Genomic DNA, 22,738 nt, shown 5'->3' with positions numbered 1-22,738 from the left:
GTGGCTCACGCTTGTAATCCCAGCACTTTGGGAGGCCGAGGCGGGCGGATCACGAGGTCAGGAGATTGAGACCACGGTGAAACCCCGTCTCTACTAAAAATACAAAAAAATTAGCCGGGCGTGTTGGCGGGCGCCTGTAGTCCCAGCTACTCGGAGAGGCTGAGGCAGGAGAATGGCGTGAACCTGGGAGGCGGAGCTTGCAGTGAGCCGAGATTGCGCCACTGCACTCCAGCCTGGGCGACAGAGCGAGACTCCGTCTCAAAAAAAAAAAAAAAAAAAAAAAAACTACCATCATCCCAGGACGCCATAGCCCCAGCTACAGCCTTCACTCTCTTCCCCTTCACAGCTAACCTGATAGTCTATACTCAAAACCCTACTTTATAATCTCCTATTCACTTTTCACTACCTATAACATGTTCAGAATAAATAATACATACATAGAAAATTCACTACTTTCATATTACCAAATCCAGTGTACAAATGACCAGTTGACCTTGTCTTACGCTTCTGACCTGCTTACTTCCACTACTCAAGCATTTAACTCTCTTTACCCTGGAATTCTCTCCTCTCTCAGCTCCCATGAAATGACCTTGCTCTGGCTGTTCCAAATCTACTATGTATGCATCATCCCTTGAATGACAGCATTCCTGATGGTTCCATTCATGGTCCTCTGTTCATGACACTCACTCTAAAATGTATGAAAATATAAATACATTTAAATATGAATATGCTTAAGAGCAAGCATAATTACATAAAGCAAGCTAAGAGTATAAACAGGTTACAGTCAGTAATGCCAACAGGACCCTAATGTTGTGCCCTGTGCAGAAACAGAGACTCAACTTTTCAGCCCAAATTTCTTTCCTGGACTCTACTACGATGTCCCACAGATGCCTAAAACTAATGTGTTTAAAATAGGATTCATCATTTCTCCCAATCCTGCTCCTCCTTCCACAGGGTATCTCTATCAATCAGTAAATGGCAGCACCAAACCAGAGACCCAAGCCCAAAGCCTGGGAGTCAGCCTAGATTTTTACTCTTATTCTCTCTTCCACACAGAGTCAGTCACCACATCCCACCACATTCCATCTATCTTCACCTCTCCAATCCTACTGATTCTGGGTAAGTCTCATGACTTTCCACACGGATTAGGAAGCCTCCTGATTGATCTCCATCTCAGCTGGCCCTCCTCTGGCCCCATCTCCATCAGAGAATCTTTCTAACAGGGAAATCTGATGTCTGAAAGCTTAAATTGACTTCTAGATGTTCCAAGAGAGAACCAAGCTCTTAATTACGAACGGCACTTCAGGATCTGGCCTTTGCTACCTGTGTAGTAAACCCCTCAACTGCTGTGTGCAGTGGCTCATGTCTATAATAGCGGCACTTTGGGAGGCCGAGGCGGGCGGATCACCTGAGGTCGGGAGTTCAAGACCAGCCTGACCAACATGGAGAAATCCCATCTCTACTAAAAATACAAAATTAGCCAGGCGTGGTGGCGCATGCCTGTAGTCCCAGCTACTCGGGAGGCTGAGGCAGGAGAATCGCTTGAACCCAGGAGGCAGAGGTTACAGTGAACCGAGATTGTGCCATTGCACTCTAGCCTGGGCAACAAGAGCAAAACTCTGTCTCAAAAAAACAAAAAAACGAACAAACAAAAAGCCCTCAACTGCCCACATAACCAAGGAGGCCAAGTTGTGGCACCTCTCTGCATCTTCACATATATTAACTACTCTAAGGGCCGGAATGCATTCTCTTCCATTTCTAGAGAATCCTTGCTTATTCTCCACAATTTTGGCTGGATTTTTTTTTTTTTTTAAAGATGCTCTGGTTTTCTCTTCTCCTGTTATTCCTAAATTATTTTGTTTCTGCACTCTCTGACAATTCAGGCTTTCATGTGGAGTTTTACAGAGAAGTTTATAGTAGGGAAAATGTAGGCAGAAAGAACTTGCACTGAAACCCAAATAGGCATAAAAGACTGAGTTTCCAGTTTTCACCTGTAAAAAAGAGAACTAGGCTAGATGGTCTCCAAGGACCCTTCACATGTGAAGGATATGAGTTCCTCTCTGCTCTCCATCTGCACATTCACTGTCACAGTTAGCAAAGAAAGGGGCTTTCAGTCACTCTATTTTTCCTGAGTCCAAAATGTAATAAAAATGTATTTGATATTCTAGATTAGTTTCCATAACAAAATAAATTGAGTCTGTTATTATGGAAACACCAAAGCAATGCAGTTTTAGGAAACCTCTCTTTTGATAAATTTTGTGATAATGTGATTTTTACCTACGATTTAGAAAAACTTTCATACACATAACTAGAAAGCTCTGTATTTAAAGTGTTTTTCACAGATACAGTTTCCAAATTACCTAAAACTGCCTCCTAGCAGGTGTTCACATCTCTTGTTTACAAGCAGAAACTGATTCAATAAAATATTTTGATCTCATAGGTCAGGGAATTAGTTTAAAATAAATTCTCAAAAGATAGGAAAAACCTGTTCTTTTCAAATTATTTTCAGTCTCACTATAACTTATTGAAAGATAAAGTTATGTTTCAAATAACAAATTGCACACTTACCAGAATCTTATGTCTTTTAATATTTTTTTGGCTAATTTCAGCTGCCATCAATGCTTCCTATATTTCAAACATAAGGGTGATTAAAAAAAAAAAAAGGCAGAAAAGGAGGGAGGGAAAATGGGAAAAGGTGGGAGAGAAACATATTGAGGTTATAAACACTATAGTTATTATGGTTTAGCATTCTGCACTACACGAATAAAGCTCCATTTTCCCAAGGCTTTTGCTTGAAGCACTAGAATTGTTAATACTATGGCTGAATGAACCTCACTGAATTCAAACTCAAAGGCAGTCAACCAAAATGAAGATTTCTCCCACTTCCATTTGAATTCATTTCCTCATTAGGACATTAGAATCACATTTGAGACACAACTCAAAATACAACAAAGTCTCCTAGTCTCCATACAAAAAAAGGCAGCTGTCTTCTAAATCTTTATGACACATATTGATAAAGGAGCATTTTGCCTTATGTTTCAATAAAAAAGTGAACTATATGCATATGTTTATGTATATCTAAAATTAAGTTTTTGAAAAATCTCTTTATTTTGGAAAGTTTACAAATACTACTTTAACATAAATGTTTAAAACATACAATTATTTCTTTGAGAAACTACTGGATTTAAAGTAACATGGTAATTACTAGGTTATGAACTAGATATCGATACCTGTACTTTAAATAGTTTATAAATGAAAAATAATTTTTTTTCCAAATCCTTTCAGATGGTTACAAACTTAATATAACAAATATTTGTTTGTTGTTGATGCTGTTTTAAATTAGTATATAAGCCCATCTACAGAACGTAACTTTGTAGCTATTAAAGTTGAAAAATGGTTTTTTTATTTTTTTTTTTAAGCGATACTGGGAATTATCCATTCAAATTAATCTAAGCCAAACCTCGATGAAGTGGACAACATCATTCTATCCAAACTGGTAGTTCAAACCATCCTAAGTGAGTACCAATGTGATAAGCATAAAATAAATGATTTCATTAAATCCAAATAGACACCTCTGAAATACTAGCTCTATTTTAATTTCTTTGAACAAAATCGAAAAATAAAACTTCCAACAGTCTAGATCTAACTCACCTCCTCCCTCTACTCCCAACTCCTCCCCCACTTAACAGTAAAGCCAGTCAATCCATTGCAATCTTTTGGTTCCCTAATTTCTGAAAGGGGTACTGGAAAGTTATTAACTTCCTACATATTTTTGGCTTGGGGTACTCTACTTTGACTACGTAAAAGATTTATTACAAAAATATTTTATCCTCTCTATGCTGTAGATTAGTCAATACTTTCAATGAAGTAAAATCAAGGGTACTTCATATTTCTTCTTTTCAAGGAGCCAGTCAATGTGATCATCTTGGTCTCGTTCCTTAGCCACTACAACATCTCTTGGACTCACGATGTAAAAAAGTGATTCCCCTTCAGAGTATTCTGTAGGTGAGAAAAGAGAGGAACGACTTGGTGACTCAACAGCAGAAAACTTGGCAACGGTTTCAGAGGACCTGGTTAGGTTACCCAACCCAAGAAGGAACAGAAAATGTGTCTATCTTTGTTGTGTGTTTGGCTCTGTTGGAAGGTAAGTGTGGGAGACAGGGTAAAGAATGACAGAAGCGTATTTCAGTGCTTTTAAAAATATTTAAGTGTAAAAATACTTGATAAAAAAGCAACGGAGTAAAGGAGAGGGATGGGAAGGGAGGGAATGACATACTAAAAAACTTGAAAAAAAAGTAAGGTGAGTTTAAAATTCTATGTTTAATACATTAACACTCTGACTTCAGCTGAAAAAGTGTTAAAAATTCTCCATGTCTATTGCATATTAGAATTCATCTACTGTATATAAATTTTATTTATGGCCATTTACAGCATTGTTCTACTTTTACAGAACAATTACACCCCACAGTCGGCGATAAATGTTTCCCCCTCATCAAGGTCAAGGCCACCTAAGGCATAAATGACAGATGCCCAAGCCCTAGGGACACAATCTATCATTTCAGCATGTTGTGCACAATGCCAATCTGAGAGTTTCCTGCAGAATTCAATTATAAAACCTGTTCTGAAGGGTTTCTAAGTGTGCAGCAGAGTTTGCTCTGAGCCAAATACCTAGATTGGACACTTTCAGTTGTGAATCACAGTTGCTTTTTGCCAAGTCTAGAATACACTCTTACGTTTTTCAACAGATTAGGGTCTTCATATAAGAAAGTTTAAACATACATAGAATATTTCTTCATTTCCTTTGGCCACAATGAGAACTGAAAATATTCTCAACAAATGTCAATTGTGTTTAAAGTAGTACAGCATTCCCACAAAGCTTAACTGTTCTATTTTCATTAATATATTTTACAAGGGTATGATAACAGCCAAACACAGATGTCTCTGGTATGACTAAATATTAATGGTTCTCCCTGTATTTATGAGCAGTGACTAAGTGTATTCCTCTGTGCACTCAACAAATATTCGCTGAACACGTAGAATGTGCCAGAAGTCTTTCAGGCTCTGAGCACTCAGTTACAAACAAGAAAGACAACTTCTCTGCCACTCCAGAGCGAACTTTCCTGACACATAAAATGGGAGTGCTATGACAACCATGGAGCCATGCGGCTTGACATTAAATTATGTGTCACATTAAATAGTTAAGACAATAGAAAAAAATACAAGAACAAAAAACAAGGAGCCCAATCCTCCCCCGGGTCCTGGTCTGAACTCTAGCCTTCCCTTTTGCTATGGGAGCTTATGCAAGTTCTGCAACATCTCTGCATCCAAATGTCCTTGTTTTCAGCATACACGGTCTACCCAGGTATTCTCTTAAGATTCTTTCAGCACCTTAATTTAAATTCCATTTAGTGCAAGTAGGAAGGGGGAAAAAAAAACATAAAAAAAGCATATCAGCCAGATCTTTGATATCTCTTACCTAAATGATAATCTCTACATTCATTTTCCTGAAAGCCTCTGACTGTCAAAGCATCAGAAGAGATTTCTTCACAAGTCTCAGAAAGTGGCTGGATGATGTCCAGTCTAGGCCTGGCACAGTATTCTCTTTCCTAGTGGGGGAAAAGAGAGAAACATTAATTTAAGTTACATTTCTATATATTATACAAATTAATTCTAGTTAGCCATACATATTAGTTTCTTCTCACATTCCTATGAAGAAATACCCAAGACTGGGTAATTTATAAAGGAAAGAGGTTTAATTGACTCACGGTTCCACATGGCGGGAAAGGCCTCAGGAAACTTACAATCAGAAAACATTCCAAAAATAAAATAGCAACTATAAAAGATCAACTAGTGAAGAAAAATCTATCAGATCTGTGGAGAAATTATAAATTGCTAAACTCCGAAAAAACTGAAAAAAAAATGGAGAAAACTGAAATATATTTAAAAATTGACCACTGTAACAATAAAAATATCAAAATCAGAATAGCAAAATAAAAAATATTTTGAACAAAATAAAAAGAAAATCGCTTCACTAGACCATAGAAAAGGCTCTTTTATATGTGTAAGAAAAGCATCAGCAATGTGAATCTCATTTTATACTTTTGTTCCCTGGCCAAACAGCCCTTGCCTATGAACTCCCTAAGAGCAGAAATCTGGTTTTGTTGATCTTGGATCCCCAGCGCCCAGCATAATTTCTAACACATATGTGCTTTATCAATGAATGAAAGAAAAGTAAAATACTAGGAGAACACCTTAATAAATTAAAGTGTACCAAGCAGATGGAAGAGTACACAACCACTAAACACAATGATGGTGGAGAGTACACAGACATACGCAGGGAGAATGGAATAATGCTCATGGAAACAGGGCAGTGCAGAGTAGCATGTGACTATCCCTGCAACTATGTGAAAACATGCATGTATGTGAAAGGTATCACGTGGATATCTGGGGGATAATATTTGGGGGATAATACTGAATGATATAAAACAAATTTTATTCAATGTCGCTAAACCACCTTTTCAGTATGAAAAAATAAAGGGGGAAGGGAGCTTACCTCTTTGTTCCTTTTGCCTTAATTTTATGAGTTTCTTCTGTGTTTAAGGATTTAAGGTGTACTTTAATGTTCTATAAAATGAGTATCTACATACACTGGCACACACATTTTCCAGTCATCTCCAAAACCCTCGCTTCTTCTTCTGGAAAAAGTCCATTTTCTATGTGCTCTATGAGGCTGGCCTGCCTTTGGCATTTATTCCCTTCAAATACTCTTTTATTAACAAAGGTTTCCTTTCTTTCTTTGCTCAGTTGTTTATTAGGCTTCTCCTTTTTCGTTTTACTGCTTCTTTCTTTATTTCTTCCAATCACATTCTCAAACCTTCCTGCATTCCTCCTCAAAAAGCATTGTATTTACTCCCCCAGGAGCCACTGCTTTTCTTTATTTTCAAAGAATAAATAAAATAATAGCAAACTGATGTCCTGCAATAGGGCTAGAAGCCAACCCTATTGATTTTAGTAGGTCTGAGTGTTCACTTAAGCCTATAGCATTTCATTGCCTAGCAACATGGGCACCCAGAGCCTCAGGTTACTATAGTGATGGCTTCCTAATGCAAGTGCTTGCTCAGAGAAACGCTCAAGAGCAGCTACCACTTCAAAACCAGGGCTCCCAGGGTTTTTCTCCCCCATTTTATTTCTTGCCATTAAAAAAAAAAAAAGGATATAAACAAGGATAGCCCACTTGCCTACTTACTGTAAAGGACTAGAGAATCAATTACAATTTCTTTTATATACAGCATCCAAAAGAAAATCCTTTACAGTATGCTCTCCTTGTTTATGCCTCGAAGCCACCCCTATTCTTGTGCTGGCAGGACCCCTGGACTCTCATAATAAAGACAAGCTGGGAATGGGGCCGTCCTCAGCTTCAAAGAGAGACTGGGTGTGGATACCCCTCCACTGGGCAATATATAAGCTTCTTCCAAAGACATGCACAACAAAATTTAGATCATCTGCTGCTTTTTATTAGCCACAGATTTTGACATACCATTATTTGCACTGATAACTGAGATTTCACAACAATCCATTTCAAAGCCATAATCAAGCCACTCAGAATCACCAGCCCACTGGGAAGTAAACAAATATGTCTGGACCAAAGAAAATAATGAAATGCCCTTTCTGTAATTCCCTCTGACCACAGGGCCCCCTGTTGCTCCTGCCGATCAACTTCATTGCTGTCATTTCTGCTAATGCACAGTGTCAGCTTAGTTTCTTCCCCTTTCAGCAAGAGGAATCCTTCATTCCTTTTGACTAATATACCAAGAGAGGTTGAAAAAAAAGGAAAAAAAATGACTCTTTTTTTGGCTCAGCAATAGGAACAAAGGCAGGCAATGAGTAGAGTTTCCAGAAAGGAAATATGTCAGGTCTAAAGGGTAATCTCTGCCAACCTTATTTTATAGGTCAGAAAATTCTGCTCAGATTATAGCATATGCTACTGATGAACAATCTGATCTGGGTGTAATGCTAAAAAGTGAACCCCCACATGCCATTGTATTTGGGGAGAAAATAATTACCGTTTTTTCTGAAATCTCCTTTACATAGGAAAGTACAACAAGCTGATCACAGAGAGGTGCAAGTCCACTGATGTAGAATTCAGTTTCAAACTGAGACACTGCAAACAAAAGGGATACAGGAGTCATCATTAACAGGGGCAAACAGCAGCACACATCTGGAGGGACACACTGACTGTGAATGCTAGTGGACCCCTTTTTAAAAGCTAACATAAAGGGGACACCGTTGAACATACTTTCATAACTCAGCACTGCAAGTGCTTCACAATGATCAATCCTGGAAAACAATATGAGGGAAAGCAGACTTGCAAATTCCCACCACAAACAAAAATGAATCCAACAATAATAGCAGCATGAATGGGCAAGGGTGACACTGTGCTCAGGTAGTTTAAAATGACATAGACTACAGGAAGACACTTTGAAACCCATAAAAAGAAATGTAAACCATTATTAGTTACAGTAATAATTTTTTTTAATTCCTGAGTTTGTTTTTCTCAATTGGGGCATTATAGTAGTACAAAGGTCACAAAGAATGTTATCTGTAATTATGAAACACTATTTTGGAGAAGAGGGATATTATTTAAAGAACTTGAAGTTAAAAAAAGATGCATAAATACAGATTACTTTATGATGAAACATCACTATTTCTTAAGTGAAATAAAGGCTAGAGAAAAATAATAAATTTCTCTTTTCTTTAAAAAATAGTCCATTTAAAATCGAGAAGACATATTGCATCACTTAAGAAGTACGTGACTTTAATTGCATTGGACCCCAAAGATCTGACAGAAAGCTCAGATGTACACATATTATTATTATATGATTCTAATTATTAGCTGCTACAAAATATAAAAGATCATTGTTTTAAGAGACTGAGCTTGGGAGTGGTTTGTTTCAGAGCAGAAGCTGATACAGTAGTGGTATTACAGAGATCCTTCCAGAAATCATACTCTACACTTCACAGATTCATTTGGAAGTAAACTCTCATTCTGACCCCTCACATTTTCTAACAGCTTCTTCATTCAGATCATCTCCACGGTTCTGTGGTATTAGCTGCAGATTTAGTTAATTTCCACACTCTTCTCCCAATTAGGGGGCCTCAATGTATCATACTGGAACCAATATTGAATGCTGAATAAGGAAATTTGGGTTATAACTTCCACTAAATTGAACTTGAATAAGTCATTTTAACATTTCCCATCTATAAGAGAAAGGAATGACGGTAGAAATAAAATCCATAATACAGATGAAATACTGAATTTTCCTTTGTCCTCTTCTTTCTTTCCCTTGCAGATCACTTAGTGTTCCTTATCTTTGCTGACATTTAATGATCCTCCTTACACAGCTGTTATCACAATTTAATTTTCGCACCAAAATAAAATTGTGGATGACCAAAAAGATATAATAGTTAGCAACATAAACTTATAAAAAGATAATATTTTGCCTGCTTTGTCCTCAATTAAAGTACCATACCATAGAAGTCCAAGGGCAAGTGCTAGGTCCCAGTTCTGCCATGAACACATTTTCTTCTTAATCTCTGTGGGTTTGAACCAAATGTGTTTATCCAGATACTTAAGAATAGTTTTAGTAAAGTGGTAATGTGATAAATGTTCACAAAATAGGAACAAAGGCAGGCAATGAGTAGAGTTTCCGGAAAGTAAATATGTTAGGTCTAAAGGGTAATCTCTGCCAACCTTATTTTATAGGTCAGAAAATTCTGCTGACCTATAACCACCTCAACCTCCACCACATGTGCAGAGACAGTGTTTCTAGCATAACCAGGCTGGGGAAGGTTCTAGAGAAGCTTACAGTGCTGTGTATGCGTGTGGGCGGTGAAGCAGGGGGCAGGAGAGAGCTGGAATGTACAGATGATATTAAACAGTATGGGGCCACAAAGGACCCAGTGATGAAAGAGATGGCAGTTTCACATTTTAGAAGACATATTAACAAGAGGTTTTGGTTGTCATTACTCTTGAGGTTACTAACCTTTGATTGGTAGAAATGGACTTGCGTTCTGTTTTACTAAATCACATTCCATTTTTGAAATGCTACACATACAGTTCCCTTACCAGCAACTTGGGTGAAGAGCAGAGAATCAGAGATTCTCACAGGAATCACAGGCTTTGCTGTGCTTGTCTGCCATAGACATCTAAGGGAAAACATCTCCTAATCGCAAAAGAAGTGGTGGGAGAATGAGGTATTCTTCCCACTTGGGATGCCAAACAGGCTGCCTACTCTCACTGACAGACACTGTCAGTATTTCTCCTAAAGGTAACCAAATATACATCAAACACCTTGGTTTTTGAGAATGAGCTCCAAGATACAGAACAGAGAAACTACGAAATAATCCTACCCAAATCTTTCCTCCTCTACATCCCAACTCCCCAGTCCACAATAGCTTGTATGAGTAAGACACAAAATTTCCTGTTCTCTAATTAAGGACATGATAGAAACTCCAATGTGTTCTAAAACAAAACAAAGAAAAACTGCAGATGCACATATCTATTTCACTTCTCAATTCCAGATGTTGTAATAAATGCTTACTTGTTAAGTACTAAACCTTGCCAAATTTTGCTAATTGAGAATTAATAATTTGGACACGGACTATATGCAGTGGCTAAGTTACAAGCTGACAAAAATGTTATTTATAAAGAAAAGATGTGGTACACGAAAATAATACTGTCAAGACTTCCAGACGCACAGGTAAGCAAGTAATCAACATTTGGATAAAATTGAAACTAAATTACATCTTTCTTTTTGTTAAAGTAATTCCCTAATACCAACAAAAATCTCTTATAGAAAACAAAATTGCAATTATAGTAATACTCAGCATGATTCTCAAATTAAGAATTCCAAAACAATGGCCATTTATCTGGTTTCGAGTACTCTCCCACTCAGCAATTCGTCTCCATTAATACCCACTAGTAATGTTATCATGCAAAAAAGAACTCACTCCTAATGTGAGTTGCTGATTTAGGGAAATGTCTGCAGCTACTCTGCCACAAAGTAAGACATTTTAGAATAAATGGTGGTGTCTTGTTTTTCCATTAGTCTTTACTAATGCAGCGAAACATAATTGCTTTTAGATTTAACAAGATTCTGTTTATCTTTTATATTAATGCTGAGTCCCAGAAGGGCTAGCTGCAGACAGTGGTGTCAAAATGAACATGAAGGTATAAGGAATATTCTTCATATAGATTTAGAGAAAGAATGCTGAATGACAATATATATTCTTGTAAAAAATGCATATAAAATAATATAAAAGCTTATGGACTTTGTAAAATATATTCAAGTAATTACAGACTTTATATTTCAAATTTTCAGTGGACGAATGGAAGTTCCAGTTTATTTACTTTCACTAAAATTCTATTCTACTCCACATAAAAATGACTCTATTAATTTAAATAAAAGTATTTTGTTCTCCTAAAGGAGACTCAGTTTGAATAGAGGTGGCTGTCAGGTCTAATACTACAGAAGCTCATTTTTAACCTGATTATCTGGAAAAGATAAATCACAAACAAAATAAACATAAATTCTGCTGGAGAGGAAATATATGAAAACAGGAAGTAAAAGCTGGAGAGGGTGTTTTTTTGTTTTTTGTTTTTTTTTTGAAGTGAAAAATGCAGGCAGAGTTCCTAAAGGTAGCCACAAAAGACAGTGGCTTTACTTCAGATCAAAGTCATCTAGAAAGCCAGCTGAGACTCAGCTTGCGGGCCCTGCAGGAAGTGTGCTATGTTCACCTAGATGATGGCCTTATACTATGGTGGGCATTACAGCTGAGGCACAGCCTTCCTCCTCCTGATGGAGATGGAAGGACTTCTGCATTCTGCTTTATTCAGGAGAATAAAGCATTCCTACACATGCTAGAAATAACTCAAGAAAAAAGACAGAGATTCTAGCAGAGTAAGAGAGTTTCAAAAGGACTATATTTACAGGAAAATTCTATTCAGCAAGGTCTTCTGGATCCAGAATGAGGATGAGATGAATACGATTCTGTACACAGTCCTCGTCCAAAAGGGAGGCTAGAGTTCTTGATCAGCTGCCTCATGGAAATATAATGTGGGCCTAAACACAAATGACATACGTAATTTAAAATTTCCCAATAGCCACGTGCCGTAGCTTGGATGTGTGGCCCTGCCCAAATCTCATGTTGAACTGTAATCCCCAGTGTTGGAGGAGGGGCCTGGTGTGAGGTGATTAGATTATGGGAATGGATTTCTCATGGATGGTCATTTCTCATGAATGTTTTAGCACAATCCTCTTGGTACTGCCCTCACAACGGTGAGTTCTCACAAGATCTGGTGGTTTAAAAGTGTGTGGCATCTACCCCTGCCTCTTGCTCCTGCCCTGGCCATGTGAGGTGCCTTCTCCCACTTCATCTTCCACCATGATTTAAGTTTCCTGAGGCCTCCCCAGAAGCCAAGCAGATGCCAGCATCATGCTTACTGTATAGCCTGCAGGACCATGAGAATTAAACCTCTTTTCTTTATGAATTATCCAGTCTCAGGAATTTCTTTATAGGAATGCAAGAATGGACTACAAAACGATAAAGAGTTCAAAAAAAGAGGTGAAACTGTAATAATACATAACATACCTAAAATATTATTTCAACATGTAATAATATAAAAAGTGATTAATGAGATATTTTACCTTTTATTTCTAGACTCTCTTTGGAATTCTGTATGTAGCACAAATCAATCCACACTAGCCATACCACAAAGACTTAACAGCTGTAGTGGCTAATGGTTACCACGTGTGACAGTGCAGGTCTAGATGCCCAAATTTTTCTCTGTCTTTAAAGTCCAGTAATTTTATTAGAACATATCTTGGTGTTGCTCATTATGGGTCACTATTTTCAGATACACAGTGTGCTACTTTAATTTATAATTTCAACTTCTGTTTCTTTGTATTTTCATGAAATTTTTCTTGAAATTCTATAGTATTTGTCCCATTCTCTAGTTTTATTTTTTCCTCAGGGACTCTTTATTGGTAGACTGAATCATCTTTGCCTGTCTTCAGTATTTATCACTTAACCTTAAATCTTTTTGTTCTTATTGCTTTGTGATTTTTACAGTTTTCCTCCTGCTCCCCTTCTATTCCTCTTACCGACGTTATCTTTGTGTCTATTTGTTCTTGTCTTCCTTCAGGTTCAGTCTTCAATTCTGAAATGAGCTTTTATTTATAAATTCTTCCTGAAGCCTGTCACCTAATTTGAGATTTTCAAATTCCGATTTCCTACATCACTTTTTAAAGATGTCTTGTAGCTCCTTCTGAAACAGGAAATTACAGTTGTAATCTATTGGCTAGGTGTGTCTTTCTGGTATGTCTCCTTCTTACTCACTTTTTCTTAAAACTTATTATGGATTTGACCTTGCTCGCTTTTTAGGTGAAATGACCATTACTGAACTCTTAGAGCTCCCTCTTCTGCTGTTTCCATTTAGTATGAAAAATATGGCAGCTTGCTTTCTGAGATTTCCTGGCTCAGCTCCTCCCTCGTGTTATCTGGACCTGTTTCTTTTGTTTCTATTGTCCCTATCTCGTTCAGCTTTCTTCTGCTCCTAGCAGTGTCTCTTCAGTGGAGAGAGGAGGCCTGGCTGCTCCACAGTGTGAGTTCCCAGGGGTAGCTGGGCTGCCCACCCTCTCAGACCTAACTGCAGGTCCTGGGCCCACTGTTCTCAGAGCAGCCTGTTGGCCTTTCTAGTGAATGCCAACCGGCTATCCTGGAGTTCCCCTGGCCTCAAGTCTGCTAGATGGCCATTTGCTCCCCTCTGCTTTCTCTCACACAGATGCTGATACCACCCTGCGGCTATCAGTGTTTTATTTTCCCATTAATTTGTGTCTTGGGGCTCTTAGGACTACCTCTGTCACTAAGCTTTGTTGTAAATGTTGTCTGTGCATTTTTGGTTTTGTGACCTAGTTGTTCTGCTTTTATGGGAGGAATAGGTAGGTTGAAAAATTATGCTGCCACTGCCACCACATTCCCAGAATCTTCTAACCACAAAATTTTCACATATTGGTGTTATACATGTTTTGTATATCAACCTTACATTGCCCAGGGCAATGGGGTCAGGGTGAGAGTCACAAATAGATCAACAGTGTCTGGCCCTCGACAGCATACATACCATCAGTTTCAGAATGAACGCCATATGATTGGTATAAAAATTAACAAGAAAGAACTTTCTCATACCTTGGGTCTCATAATCTCTGAGGGTTACAACTTAATTCAATGAAGAGTGACTGAGGCTGGGTGTGGTGGCTCATGCCTGTAATCGCAGCAATTTGGGAGGCCGAGGCAGACGGATCACTTGAGGTCAGGAGTTCGAGACCAGCCTGGCCACCATGGTAAAACCCTGTCTCTACTAAAAATACAAAAATTAGCTAGCAGTGGTGACACGCCCCTGAAGCCCCAGCTACTTGGGAGGCTGAGGCAGGAGAATTGCTTGAACCTGCGAGCACCCAGGAGGCAGAAGCTGTAGTAAGCCGAGATCCTGCCACTGCACACCAGCCTGGGTGACAGAGCGAGACTCTGCCTCAAAAAAAAAAAAAAAAGAGTAACTAAGTACCAATTACACAAGAAACTCTTCTAGATGCATCAAGATGACTAAGACCTGACCCTGACTTAAAGGAGATTGTGAGTCTGCATAGTTAAAGAAATAATTAGGCCAGGTGCGGTGGCTCATGCTTGTAATCCCAGCACTTTGGGAAGCCAAGGCAGGTGGATCACGAGGTCAGGAGCTCAAGACCAGCCTGGGCAAGATAGTGACACCCCATCTCTATTAAAAACACAAAAATTAGCCAGGCATGGTGGAGGGCGCCTGTAATCCCAGCTACTTGGGAGGCTGAGGCAGAGAATTGCTTGAATCTGGGAGGCAGAGGTTGCAGTGAGCCGAGATCGTGCCTAGGCAACAGAGCGAAACTCTGTCTCAAAAAAAAAAGATAATTAAAATACCACATGCTATGTGCAAAAACAGGAACAGGTGTAAAACAAAAAATAGTACAGCGCAGGAAAATTTAGCTTCTGAGGAGGTACAGATGAGGGTGGAAACAGCAGCAATAATCATGACCATAAGCTCCTTAAGCCAGAAACGGTGTGGATAACATGAGAGAAAACAACCTCTTTGTTTCGTTAAAAAAAACACTGTTTAAAACTCTAATGGATATTAGATTACAAAGGATAAAAATCAAAATTTTGTTGAAAGAAAAAAACCATCCTCCAATAATTCCCAACTAGGTTATCTCACTTCTTATCTGTGTATCCAGACCTATGAGACAACATTAAATCAATATTCTTATTACTTGTACCTCTGTCATATTTGTTTATAGATACATTTTACTGAGAAATGCAATTATAAAATGTATCAATCTCCTCAGAATCATTTAGTAAGCCCTTATTTATATCTTCCCAAAATTTTCTTTAAATTACTTTTATAAAACACAATTTTCAGGTCTTCTGATTTTAAAAGAAACCACTATTTTTCTCTCACTGTAACTAAATATAACACTAATATTAATAATACCTCCCACTTAACGAACGTTACCATGCTGTGAGGCAGTATGCTAAATATTTACATGCAATATCGCTTTTCACCACAACAACCCTATGGTTATTTTAGAGAGGGAAGGAGGCTCAGAGGGGTTAAGTAACTTGACTAAAGTCACTTAAGTGGAAGATAAGAGAAGTAGGAATTTGAAGTCCTATTTTTCCCCAACTATAAGTCACACTAGAAAATATAAGTCAGGGCCGGGAATGGTGGCTCACGCCTGTAATCCCAGCACTTTGGGAGGCCAAGGTGGGAGGATTTCTTGAGCCCAGTTTGATACCAGCCTGGGCAACATAGGGAGGCCATATCTTTACAAAAAATTAAAAAATTAGCCAGGCGTGGTGGTGCACGCCTGTAGTCCCAGCTACTTAGAAGGCTGAGGTGGGAGGATAGCTTTGGCCCAGGAGGCTGAGGTTGCAGTAAGGTGTGATTATGCCACTGCACTAAAGCCTGGGCAAAGAGCAAGACCCTATATCAAAAGAAGGAGGGGGAGGAGGAGGGAGAGGAGGAAGGAGGAAGGGGGAGGGGAAGGGGAAGAATATAAGAATAGAGAGATGCTTAGATTCAAAGCACACTGCAGTTGGCAAGAATAGAAGCGAGGGCTCTCTGGTGATTCTGCTGCACACAGTCAGGGTGCCCCAGCCCCTCTCTTGAATTTGCAGTGCTACTGCAAGGGCTAAAGCTCTACAGTACACAGAACTTGCACTGCCTTTTTTCCCCCATTTCTTATCCCCTTATTGGTCCTCAAATGTCCATTAGCTAAATGTTACCCAGATTTCTTTATTGAAGTTAAATAAGGTGACATCCCATAGATCTTGGCTTCTATGATTCTTAAAGAAACACACAAAAAAGTGTGTCAAGCAATTTACAAATAAGAACAATTACCTTTCATTGTCTTATATTCATTTATGAAAATGCATTGAGGGCCCTTTATGATAGATAGTGTCTTATTCCCAAGAGATTCTGGCCCCTCAGTCACCAGATATTAGTATTTTATAAACAATTGGATGTAATGCCCACAGACTTTTCAATAAGTTTGGACATTTTGTCAGCATGACCACTTATCACTGAAAATACATTTGGAAATCACAGCACTTCAACAGCTTCAGGGCTGTGCTATGAGGCAGACACATTAAAGTAAAACTGACTTCACAATGCTTTACATCAGCAAATTATGGAGAAGTCCTGATACATGAAGTGAAATTGAAAAGAATGGCTAATGGACAAAATAACAAAAACATTCAAATCAAACAAGAGCCAAACAGTACACACAGGTAAAAAACCACTGAAAACAAATTTAGTTTGCAATTTAATTCCGTATTTTATAATCAATATTCAGCAAACTATTGTCAATTAAATAACACTAAGCTGATATGATTATCTCGTCTACTAAATTTTAGCACTCCTGAAACAGCACTGATGAGGAATATTTAGTGAGTATATTACAGCACACTGCTTAGACAAAAGAAAAGGAAATGCATTGCCAATGACCTGCTAATCACAAGTTTCAAACCAAATGTTACACTTTATTTTATAAATATAAAACTACCTTGTTGCATCAACTAAACTTAAGTTAAACACTAAAAAATAGCAAACAAGGGCTTTTCTTCTTTTTAAAAGGGCTGAAAGAAGCATAATCTAAGTTTGGTTCCCTTTTCTTAGAAACAATTTCGAAGGTCATCCAAGGCAACCAGGTTCTGTAAATTCTCTAAAAATGTGGAGGAGAAGCAATGAAGAAAAGCTCTCAATCTCAGGATAAAGCAAGTGAAAACATAATTTCTAACTCTCCAAATGAGATATTTCTCTGAACCAAAATAAAAAAAAAAATCTACTGCATTTCCATTTCATCTGGCAGTTCCTAGAAAAGGTGAGCAGCCATCATCACTGATACAGAAAAAGGGTCTTCAGATTCTAGAGCTTTTCTGCAGTGGTTTGTATCTGAATGCCTGGAACAAGGCTCTGTAAACAAAGGCCAGGGGCTGGGTAGAAGAAACATGGGAAGCACTGTGTGACACCATGACTACAAGCAACAACTTTACAGCTAGGCAAACCTAAGTGCAAAAACTGCCTTCTTTGTTTATGAATAATCTTGAGCAGGTTACCTGACCCTTCTGAACATCAACTTCTTCACCTACACCATGGGGATAGGAGCCGCTACCCACTTGCATACTGAGAAGATTAGATAACATTCTGTTTGCAATGTAGTCAGCACTGTGCTTGGTGGTGGTTGTTATACAAGGAACAACAGCTATTTGTTACTTCAGGTGCTTCAGATTTCTTACCATTACTTATTATGAAGAAACTTTATTAAATCCACTCCTAACAACAAAAACCTGAGTCTACAGTACTGAGTGGGGAAAGAGTTGTTACATCCCTCCCAAAAGGAGGAATGAATAGATGAACAGATACGTAATAAAGCAAATATAGTAAAATCTTAACTGCAGAATCTTGGAGGTTCTATTCACTACAAAGTTCTTTTCTTTAAGGAAAATTTCATAACAAAATGTTAGAAAAAAAATCAATGCAGAACAGATTAATATATTACAGAGATTTATACTGAACTATCTATAACAGAACACAAAACCATACATACCTAGACCCTCAAGTAAAAACACCTTGAAGAATGCCAGCTGTCATCATCTCTATGGAGACTCAGACTAAGAGATGAAACCACATCACTCCTGGGCACACACACAACGGTCCCACTACTGTAACCCATATAGCTGAATCAAAATGGTAACAGGTGGATAAGGAGAGATACTTAGACCTAGGAAAGAATTATCTCACAACTCTCCTCCACTGTGAAAACAGATCATCAATTTTCAGGTCATTGTTTTTTCAGTCAATTAAGAGACTGAAAAAGAATGATGTGCTAAATTCTAAGACCATAGTATATGATCAATGAAGATACAGACAATACTGAAAGTAAAAAAGATTTCCCTTCTTTTCTCTTCCCTTTCTTCCTGACTTGTCATTCTATATAGATTCTCATATAGTTGTTTAATCTCAATTAAACAAAACTCCATATGAAATTAAGAACAAGAAGTCAATCATTAATTCCTTGCATGTAAGTCAACTACCCCTGGCAGAAAACTCCCAGAAAATGACACACAAACATTGGTTTCATTTCCCAGCATCATGATGTCAGCTCTCCAACTACCATACCACAGAGATCATGGAAGACTTTGGTGAAAAGTACAAGAGGCTCAAGGAGTCCTGTAAGAATACAAGAGATGCAAGTGAAGTTAAAGTATGGATGCCAGGCACAAACCATCATCTATTTTTAACAATGCAATTTGAAAGAAAACACGATGTCCCAAAAGCCTTATGTATAGAGAATCTCTTCATGTGTTGGTGATTGGCCAAGAAGCTTAATCTTCATTATATTATTATTATTTTTTATTTAACAGAATAAATCAATAGCCTAAGTGATAGGAATAACTTTCATGCTATTTTTGAGAGTCTGAGTTGTAACAGAAAGAGTTATAAACAATTGGCTTCTAAGAAATGTACAGCCATACGTATTTCTTTAATCTTAATGCCATTTTCACCTCATTTACCAAAGAACAGAGGCTCACACTATTCAGGGCTAAAGGAAATTGTAATCCAGACCTCCTAATATTTCCCTTTCTGCTATCCTACTCAAGGACTCTTATCCAAACTGTTTTGCCTCCTGCTGTGGAAATGGCTTATATTCTTAAAGGTTTACTCTTAAGAGGGGAAAAAATGGTACTTAACCATTAACCATAGTAGTAAAATGTCAGTAATGTGATACTGTTAGTACCCACATATGGTCTATTTCACGTAAATCACAGTACAGATGAACCACACTGTAATAATGTGATCCCAAGGTTCTAGGCTAACAGGGCCACCACTGAGCCAGCTATCAGCAGTCACAGAGTTGGGATGAAAGCCTGCATGGTGATAATAACCATCATGGTTTAGTGAGCATCTACTGTGCGCCAAGTACCATGTTAGGCACATTTCTTATGCCATGTCTAATTCCCACACCCATCCTGAAAGATAGATATTATCACCTCCATTTAACAGGTGAGAAAAGGATGGTCAAGGTTAAGTAACCTCATCAAGATCACACACTTCAGCAAACTTCCTTGCCTCCCTAGAAGCTTTCTGGTGGTTCTGTAGAGTTAGATTCTATCAATTTTTAACGCTATAGTAGTAAGATCCTGGACAAGTCATTTACCTCCTAAGCCTCAATTTCTTCATCTACAGAATAAAAAGCAAACCACCTGCACTTAAAGAGTTCCTGTGAGGATAAAGTGAGTTACTGCAGTTTATGTAAGCAGCACGATGCCCTCCACCTAGTATATGATCAGTAAGTATCAACTAAGGAAAGAAGATGACAATTGCTACATTTTTATACCTCTCTGGCAATTAAAAATATCCAAATACTAATCTCTCAGGACATTGCATTGAGATGTTGAGAGGTTTTTGTTTTTCTTTTTATTTTCTGGTAGGCAATGAAGGAAGAAAAAGATATTGAAACAATTATCTATATAATCTAGTCATAAATCTTGTCTCTTATCTTGGTCCTCAGTTTTTCTCAGCACTACTACATTCTTCATATACCTACTGTCCATACACTAAGCAATCTGAACTATGTAGTTAACCTCCTAAAGTTAAAAAAAATGATTAAAACTCTACCACCAACTTCTGACTTCAAGTACAAAATTGTCCAGATTTAAATGTTATAATCACATTAGCCATGTGGGTAATTATGTCTATTTACAGAAATATAGTCATGTGCAAATAATTTATTTCAAGTTCACCTTGGCAGAATAACCCATCAAATTGATATTACCCATCCACCAAGCAAATGGGCAAATGAACTTTTCAGCTGACTCATAATATGGCAATTTTTTTTCTCAGAATAATTTTTTCAAACTAAATTATAAAAGTCATGGTACATCATCCAGGGCATACTTCTCCTGAACAGTTGTTTCCCAGAGTCACTGATTCATTCAACTCAATATTAAGCACCTTCTATGTGCAAGTATTGTGCCAGGTCCTCAAGATACAAATGGTGAGCAAAAACAGACGCTGTGTGTGCTCACAAGGAGGTGACAGGTAGAAAAGACAGAAATGCATCGAATAATCACAGGATCTCTGGCACGTATGACAAGTGCTAGAAAGGGGAGGAGGCCTGCAGTGTTGTAGTGCCAAAATGGGAAGACCTGACTCAGTCAGGGAGGTCTACTGGCTTTCCCAGTGCTTTCCCTGGAAAGCAACATTCAAACCAAAGAATGTGCTAGACAAGGGGAAGGAGAGGCATGGACAGATAAAAGGTCAGTGTGGCTGCGGCACAGAGACCAAGGAGAAGCTTGGCGTAAGCTACAGCTGGAGAGGTGGGTAGGGGCCAACACAGATCCCCGTGATCCACTGAGGAGTTCCATCTGCACTCTGAGAATGATGTGGAGGAACTGAAGGATGATGACAAGATCTGATCTGTATTTTGACAGCAGTGGGGACAGTAGATGACAGTAATTCACAGCGGAAGAAGATAAACCAGTTAGAAGGCTGCTGCAGGGGTCCAGGCAAAAGACTATGGCAGTCTGGATGAGATTAATGAAGATGAAAATTTTGAATGAAGTTTTACATTCACAGAAGGCAAGTGTTGGAGCCATACCTATTTCAACATATCGACTTGGCAAATCCCTCATTTCACTGGCATGCCGTTCCTTCACTGAGCATACCTGGAAAATAAGTTCACAGGTTATTTTATTCATTTGATGGAAAATTCTTCATAACACTTTATTCAATATATGGTATCTTTGTTAAATTAACCTTGTAGCACTGCAGATGGAGTACAATCTACCCTATGACTTAAATGACAGAAATTAATGTAAATGACATATACCAATCACTATTTATATTCACCAACATTATTCCTCAATAAAGCCTTATTCACATAAGTTCAGCTTTCCTGGTGAGACTGAACCTGAAGTCAAGTACTAATCCAAGTACAACTTCTGTCGGTGATCAGGGATTTTTCCTTTTTCTTTTACATAGTGTTCTTTTATAGCTGCTAAAATAACTATAACTATGGTATGGAAAATTCTAAAATACGGAAAAACTCAAAGGGGAAAACAAGCATTAGTCATTCTCCCAGCACAAAGAGAACACCATTAATAATCTTCTTTTTTATGAAAGCTACCTTTATTAACCTAACAATTCAATTCAAGTAATTCAATATGTTATTTAAAGATTCTTCTACAACATAATTCTGTAAAGTCTTTATAATACAGTGGGCCCTCCATATCCATGGGTTTTGCATCCATGAACTCTACATTCATGGATTTAACCAAACAAGGATCAGAAATATTCAGGAAAATAAAAATTCCACAAAATTCCAAAAAGCAAAACTTGACCTTGCTGTACACCAACTACTTCATTAAGTCTATGCAAATACAGTGATGTGTAGGCATTGTATCAGGCGTTATAAGTAATCTACAGATGATTTAAAGTATACAGGAGGATGTTATATCATTTATATAAGCATCAGAGGAGCCCAGGATCCACAGGGGTCCCGGAACCAATTCCCCACAGACACTGAGGGATGACTGCCTTTTATTACATGAACGTATTATCCTTGATCAACCCCCTTTGAGGGCATATTTTTTTTTTTTTTTTTTTTTTTTGGAGACGGAGTCTCGCTCTGTCACCCAGGCTGGAGTGCAGTGGCGCAGTCTCGGCTCACTGCAAGCTCCGCCTCCCGGGTTCACGCCATTCTCCTGTCTCAGCCTCTCCGAGTAGCTGGGACTACAGGCGCCCGCCACCACGCCCGGCTAATTTTTTTGTATTTTTAGTAGAGACGGGGTTTCACCGTGGTCTCGATCTCCTGACCTTGTGATCCGCCTGCCTCGGCCTCCCAAAGTGCTGGGATTACAAGCGTGAGCCACCGCGCCCGGCCGAGGGCATATTTTTTTGTTTTTATATCTATTGTAAGCAATAGTGCAATCAACATACTTATATATAAAACTTTAGGACTTTTGTTTACTTAGGATAAATTCCTAGAAGTAGAATTGATACCAGTGGGTACATAAACTTTTGTAAGGTTTTGTTTTTTAATATACATAGTATACTGAGCTGCTGCCCAGCAACACTGCAGCGACTCAGTGA

The 22,738-nt window shown here is 38.3% G+C and overlaps 1 protein-coding gene across 5 annotated transcripts in view; it reads right to left on the bottom strand.

The window, feature by feature from the left end:
• Nucleotides 1-22,738, bottom strand: part of VPS41 (VPS41 subunit of HOPS complex) — a 213,798-nt gene that overhangs the window by 44,974 nt on the left and 146,086 nt on the right. For all 5 annotated transcript variants that reach the window (XM_055293371.2, XM_063609643.1, XM_055293370.2 and 2 more), the window contains 5 exons: nt 21,246-21,312; nt 8,064-8,161; nt 5,477-5,606; nt 3,884-3,999; nt 2,569-2,625 (listed from right to left, as the gene is read on the bottom strand). In XM_055293371.2, the coding sequence (XP_055149346.1) occupies nt 2,569-2,625; nt 3,884-3,999; nt 5,477-5,606; nt 8,064-8,161; nt 21,246-21,312 (468 nt within the window). The remainder of the gene's footprint in view (nt 1-2,568; nt 2,626-3,883; nt 4,000-5,476; nt 5,607-8,063; nt 8,162-21,245; nt 21,313-22,738) is intronic.

This window comes from Symphalangus syndactylus, chromosome 9 (genome assembly GCF_028878055.3).
Source record: "Symphalangus syndactylus isolate Jambi chromosome 9, NHGRI_mSymSyn1-v2.1_pri, whole genome shotgun sequence".
Classification (NCBI taxonomy): Eukaryota; Metazoa; Chordata; class Mammalia; order Primates; family Hylobatidae; genus Symphalangus; species Symphalangus syndactylus.
Note: the sequence above shows the minus strand (reverse complement) of the source record. Positions and strands in the feature narration are given on the sequence as shown.